General features: G+C 41.3%; 1 protein-coding gene across 3 annotated transcripts in view; it reads right to left on the reverse strand.

Moving 5' to 3' along the window:
- The window catches only part of LOC126184368 (ATP-dependent helicase brm), a 437,613-nt gene that overhangs the window by 228,463 nt on the left and 186,760 nt on the right, over positions 1 to 22,390 (reverse strand). For all 3 annotated transcript variants that reach the window (XM_049926751.1, XM_049926752.1, XM_049926750.1), the window contains 3 exons: positions 8,130 to 8,326; positions 7,827 to 7,968; positions 946 to 1,069 (listed from right to left, as the gene is read on the reverse strand). In XM_049926751.1, coding sequence (XP_049782708.1) covers positions 946 to 1,069; positions 7,827 to 7,968; positions 8,130 to 8,326 — 463 coding nt within the window. The remainder of the gene's footprint in view (positions 1 to 945; positions 1,070 to 7,826; positions 7,969 to 8,129; positions 8,327 to 22,390) is intronic.

Below are 22,390 nucleotides of genomic sequence, written 5' to 3' on the forward strand. Positions count from 1 at the left end.
AACACCCCAATTTTTTCACCAGTGGTATGGCTGTATGAGGGTATCAGAATACAGAAGTAGTGCAGACTTTCCTACAACCATTAAAATCAGAGCAGATCTACATCACAAAATTGAACCCAAGGGCTTGGAAATGTATATTCTCCACATTCTAAAAATCATCAGTTTTCGAAGATCAGAAAATGTTAAGGTCAAAAATTTCTGATGGTATCTCATGGATGACTGCATATTGGCAAATGGAAAATTAATGAATAATTTAGATCATTCAAGTCAAGCTATTCATGCTGTACCACCTGAGGTTACAAGTTGTGGGCTATTATTTGTAGAGTAGATTCCATGAACCAAATACATATAATTTACAGACTACACAGATCTACTGGTAAAACAAGGGATAAATGCAAGTGTGTGTGATCCACCACTATGCCATTTGTCATACACCATCTCATGTTATCCCAGCAGTAAATAAGATGAACTTTTGTTATGATGGTTCAGAGAGAGAGAGAGAGAGAGAGAGAGAGAGAGAGAGAGAGAGAGAGAGAGCACTCCATAAGAGATGAGGCACTGCTGAAGATAAAATAAATGACAGGGATGATTTCAGAAGGATGGAGGAAAGCTATCAGATGCTGAAAGGATTTCAAATTCAGCTGCGAACAACAACTAGGGGCTCAAATTGAGACTGTTAGTTAACATGCAGTCCACAGAGGCTGAAGAAGGAGGAGGAGAAAAAGAAAGAATAAGTTATAAGGCAGCACATAGACATTTATTTGCTTTTGTAACTGCATTTCATGGCATACTGTACTGCTATATTTATGTTTCCAATTTAATACATCAACATAAAAAAAATCTTACAGAACTGAAAGATAATCTATACACCTAGTAAATATAGATCATTTCATTCCAGTATATCTATCTGCATCACACATCAGCAGTGGTTTCTGCAACACTTACCACTAGAAGTTTCAACGACAGTGACACGAGTATCAGATGATTGAGAGTTTTCATCAGTCTGACCTTCTAGTGTGTCACCTTCTCCTTCTGCATTTTTCTTCTTCTTCTTCTTCCTTTTCTTTTTCTGAAAAAAGTTGTTGATATCAGCTATTAATATGCACATTAATATTTTCGAAAATTGCAAAACTAAGAAGAATACAGGTGACTGAGATGCATCTTTCTACCACCTACAAGGAATATGAAGAAAAGCATGAAGTACATTACTTAAGTTTACAAGAACTCTGATTTTGAAAATTCAACATAGTGTGCAGCTCCTTCATGTTGTAGTCAGAACCTATAATAAAAACCTTGCCCCATTTGAATTCCCTTACATGCTCACATCAACAAGGTATACTGACACACACTTCAACATTTCCATTACATCCATCAGTCTTCATTAACTACCTCTGGCATAATGTTGACTTCTCTGGTCATATAAGAGAGTGAAGAGCTAGCCTACCAGTATGCCATCCCTCTGCAATCCAATCACTTATTGTTAGTACGCTACTTCTATCTACAGCACTACTCTGCAATTCACACTTACGTGCCTGACAGAGGGTTCTTTGAACCACTTTCACTCTATTTCTCTACGGTTCCACTCTCTAAAAGCAGGCAGGAAAAATGAACACTTTAATCTCTCTGAGCGAGCTCTGATTTATTTTATTACAATGATCATTTCTTCCACTGTAGATGGATGTCAACAAAATCCCGGCATTAGTCTGTAGTGATTTAGGGAAATCACAGAAAACCTAAATCAGGACGGCCAGACGCGGGCTTAAACTATCGTCCTCCAGAATGCGACTGTTTTCCAATATCATCAAAGAGATATAAATAAGAAAGTAGTTGTACAGGTATGGACAAATTTATACATGAAGTGGTCAGTAGTATGGCTGTATGAGGGTATCAGAATACAGAAGTAGTGCAGACTTTCCTACAACCATTAAAATCAGAGAAGATCTACATCACAAAATTGAACCCAAGGGCTTGGAAATGTATATTCTCCACATTCTAAAAATCGTCAGTTTTTGAAGATCAGAAAATGTTAAGGTCAAAAATTTCTGATGGTATATCATGGATGACTGCATATTGGACAGAAATATGTTTCAGCAAGGAAATAAAAGGATTTGTATTTTTTGAAATCAGGCGGAGTAAAAAGTGGAATTAAAAGTATTTTTGCAAACATTGCTACTTTAGAGCATTAAAAACCAAAGGTTGATTATCACATACCAATTCCAAATATCAAGTATCACTTTCCCACAATGATGTTCTGTGAATAATTCCACTATTTTCACTTTGGGTTTTTAATGTCCTATCGATATTGAGGTCATTGGAGTACTTTTGCTTTCATACCTCTGTTTCTTTTTATCATTATTCCACCATATCCTGGTGTGTACATGTTGAATGATTTTCTCTGCTTCTTCCTATACTTATATTTCATTAGATGAAAAAAGAAATGTTTCAGAATAGTTCTTCAGACAGTCCCACTACTGTCTCCTGATTGATTGTAATGGTGATACCTGACTCCCTGAACAATGTGCTAAACATGTGCTTTTTTCACTCTCTTCATGTTTCAGTTTCTTTTAGTTTTCTGTCTTAGTGTTGTTTCATTACACTTTCTGACATGTAGTAAATATTCCTAAGGAGTTCCCCCGCCCCCCTTCACAATTCCCAGTAAATTCTGATGCACTTCTGTCATCAAGCATTCTTAATTCTGTTGAATTTGCCATCGTTAGTCTAGCTGGCTCTGGCATTTTGTTTCATTTTATGCCTTTAGTAATACCAACAGAATGATAGTTATATTTTCATTTCTCTGATTTATGTACGCAGTTTTTTCACTTTCTAGGGCCTTAAATCTGAGTGTTAATTTTATTATTGTTATCGTATTCTTACTCATATGAATCAATTAATACACTCCTGGAAATGGAAAAAAGAACACATTGACACCGGTGTGTCAGACCCACCATACTTGCTCCGGACACTGCGAGAGGGCTGTACAAGCAATGATCACACGCACGGCACAGCGGACACACCAGGAACCGCGGTGTTGGCCGTCGAATGGCGCTAGCTGCGCAGCATTTGTGCACCGCCGCCGTCAGTGTCAGCCAGTTTGCCGTGGCATACGGAGCTCCATCGCAGTCTTTAACACTGGTAGCATGCCGCGACAGCGTGGACGTGAACCGTATATGCAGTTGACGGACTTTGAGCGAGGGCGTATAGTGGGCATGCGGGAGGCCGGGTGGACGTACCGCCGAATTGCTCAACACGTGGGGCGTGAGGTCTCCACAGTACATCGATGTTGTCGCCAGTGGTCGGCGGAAGGTGCACATGCCCGTCGACCTGGGACCGGACCGCAGCGACGCACGGATGCACGCCAAGACTGTAGGATCCTACGCAGTGCCGTAGGGGACCGCACCGCCACTTCCCAGCAAATTAGGGACACTGTTGCTCCTGGGGTATCGGCGAGGACCATTCGCAACCGTCTCCATGAAGCTGGGCTACGGTCCCGCACACCGTTAGGCCGTCTTCCGCTCACGCCCCAACATCGTGCAGCCCGCCTCCAGTGGTGTCGCGACAGGCGTGAATGGAGGGACGAATGGTGACGTGTCGTCTTCAGCGATGAGAGTCGCTTCTGCCTTGGTGCCAATGATGGTCGTATGCGTGTTTGGCGCCGTGCAGGTGAGCGCCACAATCAGGACTGCATACGACCGAGGCACACAGGGCCAACACCCGGCATCATGGTGTGGGGAGCGATCTCCTACACTGGCCGTACACCACTGGTGATCGTCGAGGAGACACTGAATAGTGCACGGTACATCCAAACCGTCATCGAACCCATCGTTCTACCATTCCTAGACCGGCAAGGGAACTTGCTGTTCCAACAGGACAATGCACGTCCGCATGTATCCCGTGCCACCCAACGTGCTCTAGAAGGTGTAAGTCAACTACCCTGGCCAGCAAGATCTCCGGATCTGTCCCCCATTGAGCATGTTTGGGACTGGATGAAGCGTCGTCTCACGCGGTCTGCACGTCCAGCACGAACGCTGGTCCAACTGAGGCGCCAGGTGGAAATGGCATGGCAAGCCGTTCCACAGGACTACATCCAGCACCTCTACGATCGTCTCCATGGGAGAATAGCAGCCTGCATTGCTGCGAAAGGTGGATATACACTGTACTAGTGCCGACATTGTGCATCCTCTGTTGCCTGTGTCTATGTGCCTGTGGTTCTGTCAGTGTGATCATGTGATGTATCTGACCCCAGGAATGTGTCAATAAAGTTTCCCCTTCCTGGGACAATGAATTCACGGTGTTCTTATTTCAATTTCCAGGAGTGTATAACAATGGAAAATCCAGACTCTCTACTTCTTAGTAGACTGTGGTTTTCAGATTTTTTTAAACTTATTCAATGCTGACATTGTCTGCTGATTTTCTGATTGTTGAATTGAGCTACTGTCCGAGAGACAAACAACTGGTATTGAAACAATCATGGAGCCAAACAGCAATGTTTCCAGATATGGTGTATGCCATTCAGACAGCACTTCCTCAACTACATGAGAAGCAGAAACAAGAACACTCAGAAAGTGCATGTGTAAAGAAAATTTACAGTAGTGATTACTAACAGCTAAACTTGTAAAACTGCTACAAGGAGTTCACTATCTACTGTGCTGAAGTACCTACCAGTTCCCAAGTTCAGAAGGTAGGGGATGAGGTACTAACAAAAGTGAAGCTGCAAGGGCAGATTGTGAGTTGTGCTTTGATAGCTCAGTCAGTAGAGCATCTGCCCATGAAATGTAAAGGTCCGAAGTTCGAGTAACAGTCTGGCACAGATTTTTAATCTGCCGAAAGTTTCATATCTAATAGTTATTAGTTATATGCACTAATGGGAACGGCAGGATGTTTTATACAATATATAACTGAATAGGTCACACTACTCACTACTCACTAAATTGAGGACGCACCAGACAAGCACATAAAAGAGGAAGTAGTATCTTTGTCAGAGCTAGAAAACACACACACACACACACACACACACACACACACACACACAGAGAGAGAGAGAGAGAGAGAGAGAGAGAGAGAGAGAGACTGTTCCCTGATTTGTTATATTATATTTAATATCAGTCAGTATGTTAATGGTTATAATCTCATGGAATACTCTCACATGTCTGCTCTGTTTATCATGCACTTTCTCCTTTATAGTCACAGCTGTCTTGCATTTACAGTAGTAGGAAAACTCCATTCCAGTTGCATTTAAAAAATGACCAACTTTCTTCTCCACTGCTCAAACTATCACTCATGTATACTGAATGCATAATTAATATTTCAACAGACACTTGCCTCTACAACGCTTCTGTTCTTGGTTGCCTCGCTGTCAACACCTGCTCTGCTGTTCACAGTTTCTGTCAATATCTCAGTAGTGACACAAGGCACAAGTTTCACAAGCAGTTTCTGCAGTTCATTTTCATCCAAACATCTTCAATCATACCAAAAAGACAATGACAGGGAGGTAACCAATCAATATTATGCCTGTATCTTTTCTCAGTTTCACTGACGGCTTGGTGTAATGATTTATTTTATGCTACAGTTTTGAGCAGTATTTCCTTTGAGATTGACATCTCATTTCCTTGAATAAAAGTTTTCATCTTTCCTTGCTTAACAACAAAATGATATGGGGAATTATCCCAACAATGACTATAAAGACCTTACACAATTCATCACAAGGGAAATTTTGAATCCCTTCTAGAAAATTACACTATTTACCTGACGCTAATTACTTTCTTATTAAAAAAACCTTATGCAACACAATTATTCAGCCTCCTTCTTCGACATACATTGTCCTATCAGAGGTTCTGTCACTTCATACTTTACAGCATGAATGACTGGCACTGACTGAAGTTTCATTCAGTCTCACAATATTGTTGAATTCACACCATCAACTACCACTGTAGAAATCTGCATCAGGATGTAACAATAAGTACCATTACGACTAATATTTTTTGTCCATTGACAACTATGTAACTGAACACTAGGTCTTTCAGTGTTGTACCGTACAAAAATTTACTGCCGTTAACCAGATGATAAGGCAAAACACAAAATTTCAGAATTATTGGATGCTCCTTTCTCCAACAATATATATGACGATAATTGACAGCTTTCTGGAGTTCATCCATAGTTGTTATTTTCTTCCTCCTTGGCTGCAAATTGTTCCTGGTGTCCATTTATTTGTTGTGCCAGTCTAATCACAATATATTTTTTATGCTTTTTTCCTACTCCTAATACAGTGTTTTTGATTATTTTCAAAGTAGTTTCAATAAATGAGCAACAGAAAATAAGGGTTCAACATTCTGCTTCTTTTCTTCAAAGTACTCCCTCAATGAGAATACAAATTCGTGGCCTTATAGTGATGCATACTTTTCTTCCTCCACTTCACGTCACTTGTTAGCCTTCCACTACTCATTGCCCTAGACCTTCTTGAATAAACACTAAGACCACTACACATCAAATAAACCACAAAATAACTCCTAGATGCAGCCAAGGAAAACAACAGCAGGTGTTTGATACACAAGACTCACTGCTACACAACTTCTATGCATTTTGTTTTGTAGTATAGCAACATAATTCCTGCTCTCTATTCCTGTGCCATCTCCCAATAGCAGGCTCCATACTGCCACTAGATCACAAAATGACACTGCTGATCTGTCAGTATCCAAGACTTGTTTCAACGACTGTAGCACAGTAACTGCAATAGCTGCTTGTGTGCCTGTCTTTTACATGTGACAGGAATCAAATAAATCATTAAAACAATTAAAATGCAAGTCACTGTCAAAAATTATCTATAACTTTCATTCTAAAATATATTTGTGCAGGCAATGGCAACATTTTCTTTGACAACAAATCTCATCATCTGCTGATAATTACTAGCTTTAGCTTGTTTTCCAACAATGCATTGAAAGACCCCTTGTTGATGGTTGTTCCACTTGCCACATACTCTTAGTACAGGCCCAGCTACATTCCAAAAAATTTCACACAGTTTACAGATTCTTGAACTTTCTTTTCCTTTCCTTTGGCATACTGGGCATTTCCACTCCATAATCTTCCATTTTGATTGTGGCTCATAGTGGAGAGCCCACATTTCATCTCTGGTGGCTATCCTTCCCTGATGAAATGGTCAAGTAAGTGCTGGCAGGTGTCAACACAAATGGCTGTCTTGGTAGTCAACACACAGAAAATTTATGAAAGCCAAGTTTGTCATGGATGTTTTGATAGGTAGAACTATGAATTACGTCCAAAGTAGACACTACCATATCAACAGTAGCTCTTGAGTTCGCTGAATCTTTCGGATTGTGGTGGACATCAAGAGATGTCCCATACCCACTGCATGTGACACATTTGTCCAATCAATTTCAAACATTTTGATCCACAAATGAACACTTTTATGTGACGCTGCACTTTCCATATATTGAGTTCAAAATCTACTAATTTTAGCCCCTTTCACCACTTTCAACAAAAGAAATTGAGTCACTGCTTGTGATTCCTCAATGGTGCAAATTACTAGCAGAGTGGACATGTTTACGCTGTCACTGACAGAATGCAATTGAAGTGTCTGTGTTGAATGGTGCATACATGACTACAGTGATACTAACTACAAGTGTAAAAGGCAATGTGAGAATCTGAGAGGCGTTTTATGATGAAAGTGTTGATAATTTTTTACTGTTCTTTATAAAATAATAATGATAATGATGATGATGATGATGATGATCACAACAATAATATTAGTGAGTGGAAGGACAATTTCAACAGATGCCTTTACTACGCCCAATAATTCTAAGCATATTATGACTTACCTTCTTCTGTTTCATTTCTTGCTGTTTCCGTTTCTGCTCTATTTTATGTTGTTTAACCATTTCAGTTAAATTTCCAATGTATTCATCTGTCTGTGACAGCAAGAATGCTAATCGTTTATCCTTTTTTTGGTCAATTAGTTTCCTGCAAACATTGTAAGTGATTAGATTGAACATGCATTACAATGGAGAAAAGCAGTTTGTTTTACTTAAATAATGTATTATAATTATTCAATAATCTCTACAATAAAGCTCACAGAACCTTATTATACACAGACATTAGACTAATTAGATCACAGAAATTACCGATATCCTTCCTCATCTTCAGCCATTAAGCGACGCATGCGTTCCTTCTCAATGCGTTCTTGCTCTTTCTTTTGTTCCCGTTCAGCATTAGCATGGTAATTTAGGACAGCTTTGTTAAGTCTTGCTATTTTTGCTACATTATTTCGATGGTACTCTTTGAAATCCTTTCCATGTTGCAAGACAGATATGAGGAACTCCTGGACAAAGAAAGAAATATTATTATACATAAATATGAAATTGCTATTTTTTACTTTGGTTTCTTATGATTATGTCCTTTCATGTGATCTAAACAGAACTGAAGTAGTGAAATTTGTTACACAGATTACTAAGTGGTGCTTAGTACAGAAATTATACATTACATTATGGCAACTACCAATGATATGAACAGTAATATATTTTTATAGGCTCTCACTGTGAAGAGCATATTCAACAATTCATGGTTTAGATATAACAAAAGCACCAATCAAGAAAGCTACTTGGCAACAAATGTTTACGTTAAATGATTGAAAGATGTGTCTGTCAAGAAATTCTTGTCGATATTACTGCAAGCTGTGGTGTGTGCAGTGTGGCGTAGTGATTGGCATCGGTGGAAGGCACGCTGAAGTTTGCCAGTTCAAAGCTAATCACCAGCAATTATTTATCAAGTCTGTTCTCGCTTCATGTTCTTGTCAGAAATAAATTTGCTTTCAGTGTTGAACTTCCCTGATGACCCTGCCTTCAGATTTGAACTTGATTGTCATTTAGACATGACATGGTTTGGTGGAGACACGCCTAGTATTTCAAAACACCTGCATTACCATGGTTCCAATTAGGCAATGTAAAAGCCATTGCCTACATCTACAGGAACCAGAATAAAAGCAGTAAATTATTCTTAAGAGCTGTATATTCAGGAGACTGATGGATTCCAAAGCAGCAGCAAGCCACGTGCACATCAGGCATGCGTCAGTGTTTTCTGTAGCTGCTGGTCAGGACCTGATGAAGTGGCTGAAAGGATTCAAGTAAGTTACCAAATACAATGGTTGGAATGACATGATGTGTGTGGCAAATGCGTACTTTTACTTGGATGGCACAGCCCAGCAATGGCTCGAGAACAATGAAGAACAGCTCAATAGATGGCATACATTCTAGACTGAACTGAAGAAAATGTTTGGTTACAATCAACAGAAAGTCAATAATCAAAGAACACGACACAATGCCATAGAGAAATGACATAGTCAGACATACAGAATGTTTTGGCCCTGTGCCACACCATGAATTGTAACACGATAGAAACCGACAAAATCTCGCACTTTGTGAAAAGAGTCGCAGAAGACAAGTTCCAAGCTCTTGTCGTAAAGGATGTCAGGACAACAGAAGTATTCCTCAAGTTGTGCCGGCAAATCAAGGAAAGGCAGCAGAAAGAGAGTTGGACAAAAAGAGGTGGGACCAACTGCTGGTTGTTGTGACTGTAGATAGCAGTTGTGGAAGACCACCATGAGCTCACCTCTCTCATATGCCAGATGGTAAGAGAAGAGATACAACAGTATATGGTAGCCAGAAATATCGGATCAAGTACACAAAAGGTAGTAGGCATGAATCTTGACCCAATACATCAGGAGGTAACGGAGAAAGTTGAAGAAGGGGGGTACTGGTCTTCAGCACCAATCTCCACTACCAACCGAAATTGTCAGGATGAACAAATTCTGCCAATTCGGACTTATGCTGCAGCCATCGAATGACAACCAAGCAACCAACCAACACAGGTACAACCAACTCCTGTGCCAAGTGCAATTTCCTGCAGAAGAACACACAGAGGACAACACTGCAGATGCCCTAAACAAATCGTACAGTAACGCAGAAAATTAAGGCAAGTTTTTCATGACTACTATACTGCCAGAAGTCAACCATCACAACAATTTTATTCACTCTCAACCTGTGGGATAAAATCCATCAGTGCACCCATGACGAGGACACTCTCCATGACATTTTTGGCATGCAGTGCTACCTGCCATTTGCCTAACTGTCGATTTCATGAAAACTAGGCGAGGCTGCCACAGATGCATATCCTCCATGGGTAGTCACCAAGATGTCAGGAAATCTCACTGACGTCATCACTGATGGCCAACCTGTCTAGGCACTTGCTGACTTGAGAGATTGATTTACTGTAATGTTGCACACTTATCGTCATCAGCTAAAGAAGACTACGTTCCCTGATACGAAACTAATTGTGCTGGAAGTTGTAAATGGGAAACATGTCCAGCCAACAAGAACATGTATTTCAGGAATAACTATCAATGAAAGAACACAGCCCTCCAAACTTCATTTTAACAGATTGTAATCACAATGTTATTCTCAGACTGGACTTCTTGCAGACATCACAAGCACTCATAGAGAGCGGAAGATCATAGCTCTAGATTGACAAAAATATTCCTACTAGAATACACAAAAAGAATTTCTCTAGATGATTATTTGACACTGACCACGTTTGTTATCCCACCTTCATCAATTCCAGTTGTCAATTGATATGCTCAATTAAACTGTGAAGCTTTAGTGGTTGCAAAAAGCAATTCAGCCTCCAAAAATAATATGCATGACAGTGACAATCATAAGTATTGCAAGTGCTCAGGAACATTGGATCAAAAATTATCATGAGTAGCCACAACTCATTCCTAAAGGTATGTGTGTAGGGACAGCCAAATCAGTCCAGGAAAGGCAGCTTCATGTCGTTGATGAAGAACCATACTTTGTCATCACTACCGAAAATGCGAGGGAGGAAGTTAGTATCAAACTGCCAATAGGATCTTGCCAGAATGAGGAACAGAATCGGCAGGTGGCATGTAATAACCATTCTGCTTCAATTTTTGGACACTTTCAAATCCAGAGAGGAGAAAAGACAGACCAAACAGCAAATATCATGTCAACATACCATCCACCAATCAGTCAGCACTCATAAGCATGTCACAGGCTGAACAATAGATAATTAAGAATGAAGTCGGGAAGATGTTGCAATATGGCATCATCCAACCTTTAGTGTGTCACTGGTCTATTCCTGTGGTCCTTGTACAGGAGGAGGAGGCACATGGTGTTTCTGCTTCAACTACCGATGACTGAACAAAATCACAAAGAAAGATGTCTATCCATTGCCACAGGGAGGACACCCTGACTGCTAGAAGGGAGCAAATTATTTCTCAACAATGTACATGCTGTCAGGTTACTAGCAAGGAAAGAAGATAAGGATTTTTTATTATCTATAATACAACATACAGTCACTAGCAATCTTTATTTTACAATTGTTGTCCCATATAACAGGTACTCTTTCTTCACGTAGACAGATTAAACGGCTTGTTTGGCACCAATGTACCATAGGGGACCTTAGCCAGTAGTCCTGTACTCTTTACTATACTCCATGTCTTCCAAGCCAAAATGTTTGCGTCAGGGAAAACTTCAAGGCCACCGTAGTCAGCATGATTGCCCCATACAACAGCCAAGGTCATCCATGTACTGCCTCCAAACACAGCAGAAACATCACACATGAAATGCAATCTAATTCCACGAAAGACATTTGGACCACCAATAAGCTGCTAATTACTGAATTGACCAGCAAGGTCAATGTCTATTGCCTTCAGCGACTTATAAACAGGAACACTGCGCCGCTAAGAACAATGATAACCACGTCGCAAAGGCATTGCAGTGCTACCTTAACACAAGTGAACGTTCCAAGTCAACAACCAGTGAACTCCCAGAGCAGAGCTTCCACACTCCTCAACGTTCGCAGAGGGAATGACGCTCCGTGCTGCGGTGCAGGCGATTCCCGGAAGGCCGGAAGTGTGACATTTATCACTTACTCCTCCACGTACCACTGCAGTGCCTTTGCGACATGGTTATTGTTGCCGTTGGCGGTGCAATGTTCCTGTGTATACATCACTGAAGGCAATAGACATTGACCTTGTTGGTCAATTCAATAAATAGCAGCTTATGTCTTTCATGGACTTAGATTGCAGTTCACGTGTGATGTTTCTGCTGTGTTTCGAGGCAGTACAGGGCTGACCTTGGCTCTTGTGATCTCGAGCGGGACTTAGCCGCTGGTGTGCTCAGCCGGCTGTCGTGCCCTCGGAGCGGCCCGCGGGTGGGGCCTGTCTGGTATTACTTGAGGCCGTGCGTGCTATTGCTCTGCGATGTTGTATTATAGACAATAAAAATTCATTATCTCCCATCATATTATTTAAAAAAGCAAAGAAACAAACAAACAAAAAATATTCATTCACTTATGTACACTGGCGCTAGGCGCAATGTGACCTTGAGTGGGACCTGGTGGTCCAAATGTCTTTCGTGGACTTAGACTGCAGTTCACGTGTGATGTTTCTGCTGTGTTTGAAGGCAAGTACATGGCTGACCTTTGCTGTTGTATGGGGCAATCATACTGATTATGGTGGCCTTGAAGCTTTCCCTGATGCAAACATTTTGGCTTGAAAGACATGGAGTATAGCGGAGAGTACAGGACTACTGGCTAAGGTTCCCCTATGGTACATTGGTGCCAGACAAGCGGTTTAATCTGTCTACAAGAAGAAAGAAGAAACTAAATGCAGATGAGTATCTGTTTATACGGGCCAAAGTAGGGAACAACATTTGTAAAATAAACATTGCTGGTGACTGTATATTGTATTGTAGACAGTAAAAATTCCTAATCTCCTTTACTTATATCCCGTTAGATTTTTTTTTTTTTCCAAACAAAAAATATTCATTCACTTATGTACGCTGCTGCTAGGAGCAGTGTGACCTCGAGCGGGACTCAGCCGCTGGCGCTCTCAGCCGCTGGCACTAGGCACAGTGACCATGAGCAGGGCTTAGCTGCTGGCGTGCTCATCCGGCTGTCGCATCCTCTGAGCAGCCCACGGGCGCAGCCTCTCTAGTATTGTGGAGACTGAATCTGGGAAAGTGCTTCTTCACCACCCATGAAACAAAAATCTTGGGGCAGTTAGTGACTGACAATAGAGTCAACCTCAATCAAGCAAAAATAACAGCAGTAACAGATTTTCCAGCTCCTTGGCACATTTGTGATATGAGAAGTCTTCTTCGTATGTGCTTGTACTACTGGGAATTCATAAAAGACTTCTGTAACAAGGTGCATCCCTTGATAGAATTACTGCACCGAGACATCAAATTTTCCTGAAATGAGGTGCAAGAATGATCTTTTCTTGTCCTTAAGGAGGCACTGACACCTTCTCCAGTCCTACCACTGTATAATGTGAATGCTGAGACAGAACATTAAATTGGCACTGACAGTTTTGGGATATGTGCAATTCCAGTGCATCCAGAGTTATTTCAAAGTCTGAGACAAACTACTTGACAACCAAGAAAGAGTGCCTTGCAGTTGGTTGGGCCATCAATGAGCTCCAGCCATATTTATTTGACAATCCAGTCATCACTGTGATGGACCACCATTCTCTATACTGGCTGACTAGCCTGATTGTGGTTTAGACCAGACAATACGATTGCAGCCTCCCGTACATCTTTTGCTTATTAAAGGATCACTCCTTCCAATTTGCCAAACAAATGAAAATTAGACTGGAAGAGATAACTATCACGTCCAGGGTGGTAAAGGATCCCATAAAAAAAAATAAATAAATAAAATAGTGCAATGTCAGCTGTGAAAGACATACATGCTACAGCCTCAATGGTACAAGGCCTCCCAAAATACTGTCATATGCTGTGCACTTTAAAGATGATTTCATAACTAGGTGCTTAATGCCTTCCTTCACATTTCTATATGTGACATACACACAGATATTTACCTCCGCTATTATTTTTCTTACCTTTCAGCATTATTAGCCACAGGTAAAATAAAATAAACTTGAATAGATGTAGTAGTTTGCACTTCCATTAAACAGTAAATCAACCAAACTAAAACCAACTGACTATTAATTAAGGAAATACATTCCTTCTACTAGTCAGTGGTCATTACGTATATTTAAATATACTTTTCATCTGTATCACACAATACATTTATTTTTGGTCATTCAGTACATGTTTTGGTTCATGCATTACAGGCAGCTAGAACATTTCAATCAGTTGACTCATGCTTTTATTGATTAACTATAACTGTTTGTTATCTTTTTCTATTTCCACAGCATCAGAAGATAGTATGTGTAAAACGTGAGATGAATAAACAGCAATAAATTTATTTTGTAAAGTAGGTGGAAAGTACATTTAATAAACAAACTGACATAATCTCCACTGTTCAAAAAAGTTCCACAGTTTCCTTCATTCTATTTTCAATTTGCCACAGGTATAGACATTTATGCACCTAATCATAATACACTTCAAACTTCAGAACTGAAGTCAAAGAAAACAATGGTGGTCTTAAGATTCCCTTGTCTAAAGTATTTAATGTGCAACGGCATATAATTATAATAATAATAATAATAATAATAATAATAATAATAATAATAATATCACATAACAAAATTAAAGGGTATAACCCTCAAAACGTTTGCTTCCGAAAACCAGATGGGAATTTAGCACTAAGTGATGAAGAAAATTGTGAAGTACTAGCCGAATATTTTGAAAAACTACTAAACTGTCCAGAACCAATAGAAACCCTCCCAATATCCAACACCAAAGACCCGCAACAAAAAGATTCAACACTATCAACAGAAGAAGAAAGTATCAGACACATAAAGAAACTAAAAAATAACAAAGCCCTTGGGTAGGATGGAATTGTAGTCGAATTTCGCAAAGTCTACTGCCTAATTCAAGAAAGGAGCTAGTAATAATTATTCAAAATATATGAGTCACCGAAGACATCCCAGAAGATTGGAAGTGTGCCTTAATAAAAAAGGGGACAAACATGATATGAATAATTACAGAGTAATTTCTCTACTCCCTGTCACATACGAGATATTATCAGCTAGTATTCTTGAAAGAGCACAACTGCCAGAACCCAAAATCTCAGATTTCCAAGCTGGTTTCAGAACAAACAGACCGTGCCCAGAGCAAATTTTAAACCTAAAATTAATCACAAGAATAAGGAAGATGCAAGGCAAGCCTACAGTATATGTCTTTGTCAACTTCAAAAAGGCCTATGACTCAATCCAAAGACCCACACTATTTAGGTTTCTTGAAGAAAAAGGATTGGCTCAGAACAAACAGAAAATCATTCAGCAGACATTAACAAATACAACATCCAAAGTGAAATTTATGGCAAAACTTTCAAAAACATTCGAGATAAAAACTAGGGATAGACAAGGTGATGGTTTATCGCCTTTGTTGTTCCATGCAGCTCTAGATAAATTCATGGAAGAATGGGAAAAGAAACTTGAAGACGAAAATTGATGGAAACCACTTTCATACGAACCAAAAAAGAAAATAACCTACGAATCCCCTACTTAGCCTTTGTGGATGATCTCACGATAATGGCAGATTCTTGTGAGATGGCTATAAAATTCTAAAAGAAATTCTAAAAGAATGCACAGAGAAAGTCGGCCTGCAGGTATCATTTGACTCACTGTGTTTACAACAACAAATTTAGAAATTTTCAAATTACAAATCAAATATGGAGAAATTAACAAAGTATCACACTTTACATATTGAGGAGAAATTATCTCTGAAAAATATGCACAACAAGAAAGAACGCAAAAAGCTCGTAAATGTTTAGGATTACTGCAAAACCTCTGCAATAAAAAATGATTATCTTTAAATGCCAAAATTAGACATTACAACACAATGTCATATGCCAGCAAAAACTTGGAACTAAACAGGAAAACTGATAGAGAAAATCTAAGGAGAGAAGAAAGAAAAACAGTTAGGAAAATTTTGGGACTGAGATGGACTGAGAATGGATACAGATTAAAGACAACATCCAAAATTGAAGAATATTCTAACATAGAGACAGACCTGAGGAAAAGAACCTCAAATTCTATGGCTGCATAATAAGGCTTCCCGAACACAGACTAACAAAAAGAATAGCAAAATACGTAGATTCCCTTGGTAATGGAGGATGGATCCAAAATGTTAAAAAGACTTTTAATTAGCCAAAATCACGAAAGAAGAAATGGACGTAAGGAACAATTTTAGAATAAAAGTAGAAAAATGGGAGGTTAAACCACAGACAAAAGCCTGCAGAACCGGAACAAAATGGAACGTAGAAAGAAGAGCTAAATTCTCGGAAACAATGAAAAACTTGTGGGCACATAAAAAGAACCAAAAGAACAAGAAGAACGGAAAATGAACCTTCTTTACTTAGAGTTTTCGACTCTGGGAGCTTTGCGACTAATAATAATAATAATAATAATAATAATAATTTAGTGTGGCTCAGTGGCTTGGTGCAAGTATTTTCATTGGATGCCACTCTAAAGACTTGGATGTCCCTTACCTACCCCAGTTCTGCAACAAGGGAAAGGGGACCGACAGTTTAGCGTGGAATCTGAACCCTGTGTTGTTTCTGGTGATTTCTCACATTGTTGAGAGGTGAAGACTAGATGAAAACAAAGACTGAAAAATCCATTGTTCAACTGAGATTTGATTATGTGACCTCTCAGTTTATGGTCACACACTTTACTGCTAGAATGCTATGTCCGACATAATGATACAGTGAACAAAACATTAACTAGTATGACCTCATTAATTGAGTGAGCAAGACCAACCCCCCCCCCCCCCCCCCAACAAATGCATCAACTAAGTTTCTTTATTCTGCAGATCCTATGTCAATTAAACAATAGACTCCACAGTAGAAAATAAATCAACGCATCCCAAATTCCTTCAGAACTGTAACATCAATTATTATTGTAACTTAAGACATTTGTCACCACTACTATCTACCATGTCATAAACTGCAAAAACTATCAATTTTCTTATTTATTCGTGCATTTTATATTTTCCGGTAGAGTTAGATTAGGTTGTTATTTCAATAAGTTACTGAACAACAGAAAATGAGGTGATATAATAATCATATAAGTAGTTATAGTATAAGTGTAATTATTACAATGATGTCAGAACTTATAACATTATTATAAGAACATCTTTCATATTATAACATTCGACCCAAATGGGAATAATCATATACTCACAGCAGTAGTGCCTAAGAAATCAAATCTGGGTAAGGTGTAAAATGATCTGAGGAAGATAAAAATAATATGGAAAGGGTAGAAAAGAGGCAATGAAATAAATGCTATAACCTGGTATGCAACACCCGAACACGTGCCGCAGTACCAGGCCACTGGCACACTACACTTCAAATTGTCCACCAACGGCGTCTGTGCAGGCCGGCCATAAGAGGATGCCTGTGGTGGATCCCAGGACTTGTGCACATAGCACAGTGGCAGCGGTACCATTTACCAGAGTCCTCCTCTATTATAAGAAAGCGCAGCAAGCATTCAGTCTCAGACGTAATCTTACCATTTACTTGTATCAGCTTCTATGTTTGTTGTTCATTTGTATGTGGATGAATAAATGTTGGTTAGTTGTGGCCACATTGTTATTTGTGTCTTGTGTTATGACACAATTGGTGATGAGTGTGGGGTTCACTTCTGTGTGATCTCTATTTAGCTGTTCCTTTGGTTCTCATGCTCATGAAGGGAGTGCTCAAATCTCTCCTTGAGCAGCAGCAAGCTCTTATAGTTTCTATCACAAACTTGTCGGCCACACTGACTATGCAGGCTTCCACACCATCATCGAACTCACCACCTTATTTGCCTTACAATGACACAGCCGAAGACTGGGAGGCTCACAAGAAACGGCTTCGGTAACACTTTGTCGCTTTTGGTGTCACTGATGCAAACACGTGCAAGGCCTTGTTCCTTTCTTGGAGTTCTCCGCAAATCTACCAGTTGTTGTGCCAGTTAGCTCCACTCCAGGAACCCGTGTCATTTTTGTTCGACAAAATGTGTAGGTTGTTGTCAAATTATGACAGTAAACATATGCATGTTTCAGAAGTGCGTGTAGAGTTTTATCACTGTCAGAAACAGCCCCACCAGTCCTACTGGGCTGGGGCAGCCAAACTCCACAGCCTCAGTAGCAAATGTCAGTTTTTTACCGATACTTAGCATGATTCCTATGCTGGTTCTAGGGTCTGTGATGCTGCCATTCATTGGCTACCAACAATGAGGTGCAACAACATGTATTGCAGTAGGAGAATCCATTCTTGGCAAAAGTGTTAAATATTGCTCAATCTTTCAAGGTATCTTGTGCTGCAGGTGGTCAGATTGAGGCTTGGTGTGACATTGCCCTGGTGGCTTCTGTTCATGGTCATCGGGCATCAGCCAGTACTCAGGGGGAGAACAATGTGCCAGCCGTTCACACATAATCTCTAAGCTGCATTGGACAGTGCCATGCTAACCACCAACAGCAACCACCAAGCAATGGCAGCACTATGTCTTCCCATCTTGCCCATACTGTTTTGTGCAACATTTCATGGTTGAGTGCCCAAAGCACTGTGAAATTTGCAACAACTGTAGGAAGGAGGACATATAGTGTCTATGTATCATTCCTGGCCCCCTCCTGTGGAGATAACTGTACATCTCCAGTGCTTACGACTCACTCAAAACTGTTTATTGAAGTGCAAGTGCTCGGACTACAAGTGGACATAGGTGGAGCTGTGACTTATAGAATTTACAAACTTATGTGGATTTGGGATTGTGGCTTTGTCTCCAGTTACTCAGTGTTTGGTGGGTTACAATAAGCAGCATATTCCAATTTTGGGACAATTTACAACTCCCACTGTGTATAAATCTGTGGTTCATTCCTTGACTTTCTTAGTAGTGGATGATACTGGTGCCGACAATTTGTTCAGTCTGGATGATTTCAATGGTTTTGGTTTTTTCCAATTCAGATATGGTGCACCTTGTTTCAAACCAGGACCCTCATCCACAGTTAGATTCTCTGTGTTCTGAGTTCTTGACTCTTTTTTGGATGGGTTAGGTTGTGTCACTAATTTTGCAGCTCACATTATCCTGAAACCTGTTGTGTGCCCAGGCTTTTTCTGTGTGTGCTCTGTTCCTGTGGCTTTGCAGGACCAAATGAAATCAGAATTGGACAGGTTGATGCCACTGGGAATCATACAGTCAATTACACCAAGTGAGTAGTCTATGCCCCTAGTGACTTTAAAGTTTCTATTAACGCCCAATCTATCATTGACATCTACCCTTTGCCCCGTTAGGAGAGATTATGGGTTAAGCTCACTGAGGGCCAGTTTTTCTCCAAAATTTGATTTATCTGAAGCCTATTTACAGGTTACATTGGATAAGGATTCTAAATGCCTCTTTATGAGTAACACACCCTTTAGGTTGTGCCAATATCAGCGTCTCCTGATCGGCGATTTCTCAGTGTTTATGGAACAACTGACGATGTCCATTCTGGAGTGCATCAACAATGCTGATGACATTGGCATTACGGATGCATCCATGGAAGAGCATTTACGTAATTTATGCACTTTTTTCATGTTCTTACAAACTACAGTGTCGAAATGAAACTTGGCTAAGTTACACTTTTTCCAGCCGTCCATTGTGTATTTGGGGTTTCAGGTTTCTCGGGATGGTGTTAAGCCTTTACGCCATGATGTTGCTGGCATCACAGCTCTGCCTTGTCCTACAAATGTCAAAAGACCAAGCATTTTTAGGTAACACTGAATACTATCACAAATTCTTTCCAGGTGCATCCAAGATGGTCCATCCCCTTCACGAGTTGCTCCACAACAATGTTCCCACTTGAAACTTCCTGGCAGATTAAAACTGTGTGCCAGACTGAGACTCGAACTCGGGATCTTGCACTTGCCCGCAATAGGCAAAGGTCCCGAGTTCGAGTCTCGGTCTGGCACACAGTTTTAATCTTTTTTTTTTTCTGTGGTTTTAGGGCGCAAAACTTCAATGGTCATTAGCGCCCAGCCCATGACTTAAGACAGTAAAAAACCGAAATTGAAAACCAGCACCAATGGGAACAAAGTCATAAAATTGGAGAAACTAAAAGTAGAAGGAATGCTTAAAAATCCACTACAGAAAGGGGGTGGTTGTCCCAAAAAAAAAGCTTCAAATGACTGACGTCATTGCACTGTCACTAATAAACTGGAGAACGCGGTCGGCTGAGCGCGTGTCATCTGCTAAAATCGACGATAGATCAGGCGATAGCTGTAGACGGGAGCGTAACGGATTAAAATAGGGGCATTCAATTAAAAGGTGTCTTACCGTCCACAGCTGAGAGCAGTGGGGACAGAGTGGGGGAGGATCACCGCTTAAAAGATGTCGATGGCTAAAAAGACAGTGCCCTATCCGGAGTCTAGCTAAAATTACCTCCTCCCGACGACGCGTTCGGGAGGAAGAGGTCCAAGCGCAAGGAAGGGCTTTCACTTCCCGCAATTTATTACGGGGAAGTGTTGACCAATGCGCATGCCATAAATGAGCAACTTTGCGACATAAACCGCTCCGTAGATCGGTGAAGGGAAGCGACTGAATAGCTGGCCGAGGAAGAGAGATTGCAGCCTTGGCCGCTATATCGGCCGCCTCATTCCCACAGATACCAGCGTGTCCCGGGAGACAGAGGAACGCCACCGAGACGCCCCCCAGGTGGAGCAAGTGCAGACAGTCCTGAATCCGGTGGACCAGAGGGTGCACAGGGTAAAGAGCTTGGAGACTGAGGAGAGAGCTGAGAGAATCTGAGCAGATAACGTACTGTATCCGCTGATGGCGGCGGATGTAGTGGACAGCCTGGAGAACAGCGTAAAGCTCCGCAGTATAAACCGAACACTGGTCGGGAAGCCGAAAGCGATTTGGGGTGTCGCCAACAATATAGGCACTCCCTACACCTAACGATGTTTTCGAGCCGTCGGTGTAAATAAATGTGGCGTCCGTCATTTCCGCACATAGAGCAGCAAATGCCCGACGATAAACAAGTGTAGGGATACCATCCTTGGGAAATTGACAAAGGTCACGGAGCAGGCAGATCCGGGGACGGAGCCAAGGCGGTGCTGTACCCCAAGTTGTCAAGAAGGTTTTAGGAAAGCGGCAGGAAAGAGAATGGAGCAGTTGACGGAAGCGGACTCCCGGGGGTAGTAGGGAGGAGGAGCGGCCTGCATACCCTACATCAAAGGAGGCGTCGAAAAAAAGGTCATGGGCTGGATTAGCAGGCATGGAAGACAGATGGCTAGCATAACGACTCAGGAGGACTGCTCCCCGATTGGACAGCGGAGGTTCAGCAGTCTCAGCATAAAGGCTTTCCACAGGGCTAGTGTAAAAAGCTCCAGACACTAAACGTAATCCACGGTGGTGGATAGAGTCGAGACGCCGAAGAATAGATGGCCGAGCAGAGGAGTAGACTATGCTTCCATAATCCAATTGCGAGCGCACTAAGGCACGATAGAGGCGGAGAAGGACCACTCGGTCCGCTCCCCAGGAGGTACCATTCAGGACACGGAGGGTGTTAAGCGATCGCAGACAGCGAGCCGAAAGATAGGAAACATGGGAGGACCAGAATTTAGAATTAAGGACGTCTGAAAATGGAAGGTTGACAGGACCTAGATGTAAGGAGGGCGGAAGAAACTCCTTACGTCGCCAAAAATTGACACAAATGGTCTTACTGGGTGAGAAACGGAAGCCGGTTTCGATGCTCCACGAGTGGAGGCGATCGAGACATCCTTGAAGACGCCGTTCAAGAAGGCTGGTCCGTTGAGAGCTGTAGTAGATCGCAAAATCGTCCACAAAGAGGGAGCCCGAGATATCAGGAAGGAGACAATCCATAATTGGATTTATGGCGATGGCAAACAGTACAACACTCAGCACGGATCCCTGGGGTACCCCGTTTTCTTGCGAGAAAGTACGGGAGAGAGTAGTGTTCACCCGCACCCTAAAAGTGCGCTCTGCCATAAATTCGTGAAGAAAAAGGGGCAGCCGGCCTCGAAAGCCCCAAGAGAACAGTGTGCGGAGGATGCCTGTCCTCCAACAGGTATCGTATGCTCTCTCCAGATCAAAAAATATTGCTACCGTTTGGCGTTTGCGGAGAAAATTGTTCATGATATAAGTGGAGAGAGCAACAAGATGGTCAATTGCAGAACGATGCTTCCGAAATCCGCATTGGGCTGGTGTTAAAAGACTGCGGGATTCCAGCCACCATGCTAAACGGTAATTCACCATACGCTCCAAAACCTTACAGACACTACTCGTGAGAGAAATGGGGCGATAGCTAGAGGGGAGATGTTTGTCCTTTCCAGGTTTCGGAACGGGAACGACAACAGCTTCCCGCCACCGTCTGGGAAAGGTACTGGCGGTCCAAATTCGATTATAAAGGCGAAGGAGGTAACG

This window comes from Schistocerca cancellata, chromosome 4 (genome assembly GCF_023864275.1).
Source record: "Schistocerca cancellata isolate TAMUIC-IGC-003103 chromosome 4, iqSchCanc2.1, whole genome shotgun sequence".
In the NCBI taxonomy this organism is placed as follows: Eukaryota; Metazoa; Arthropoda; class Insecta; order Orthoptera; family Acrididae; genus Schistocerca; species Schistocerca cancellata.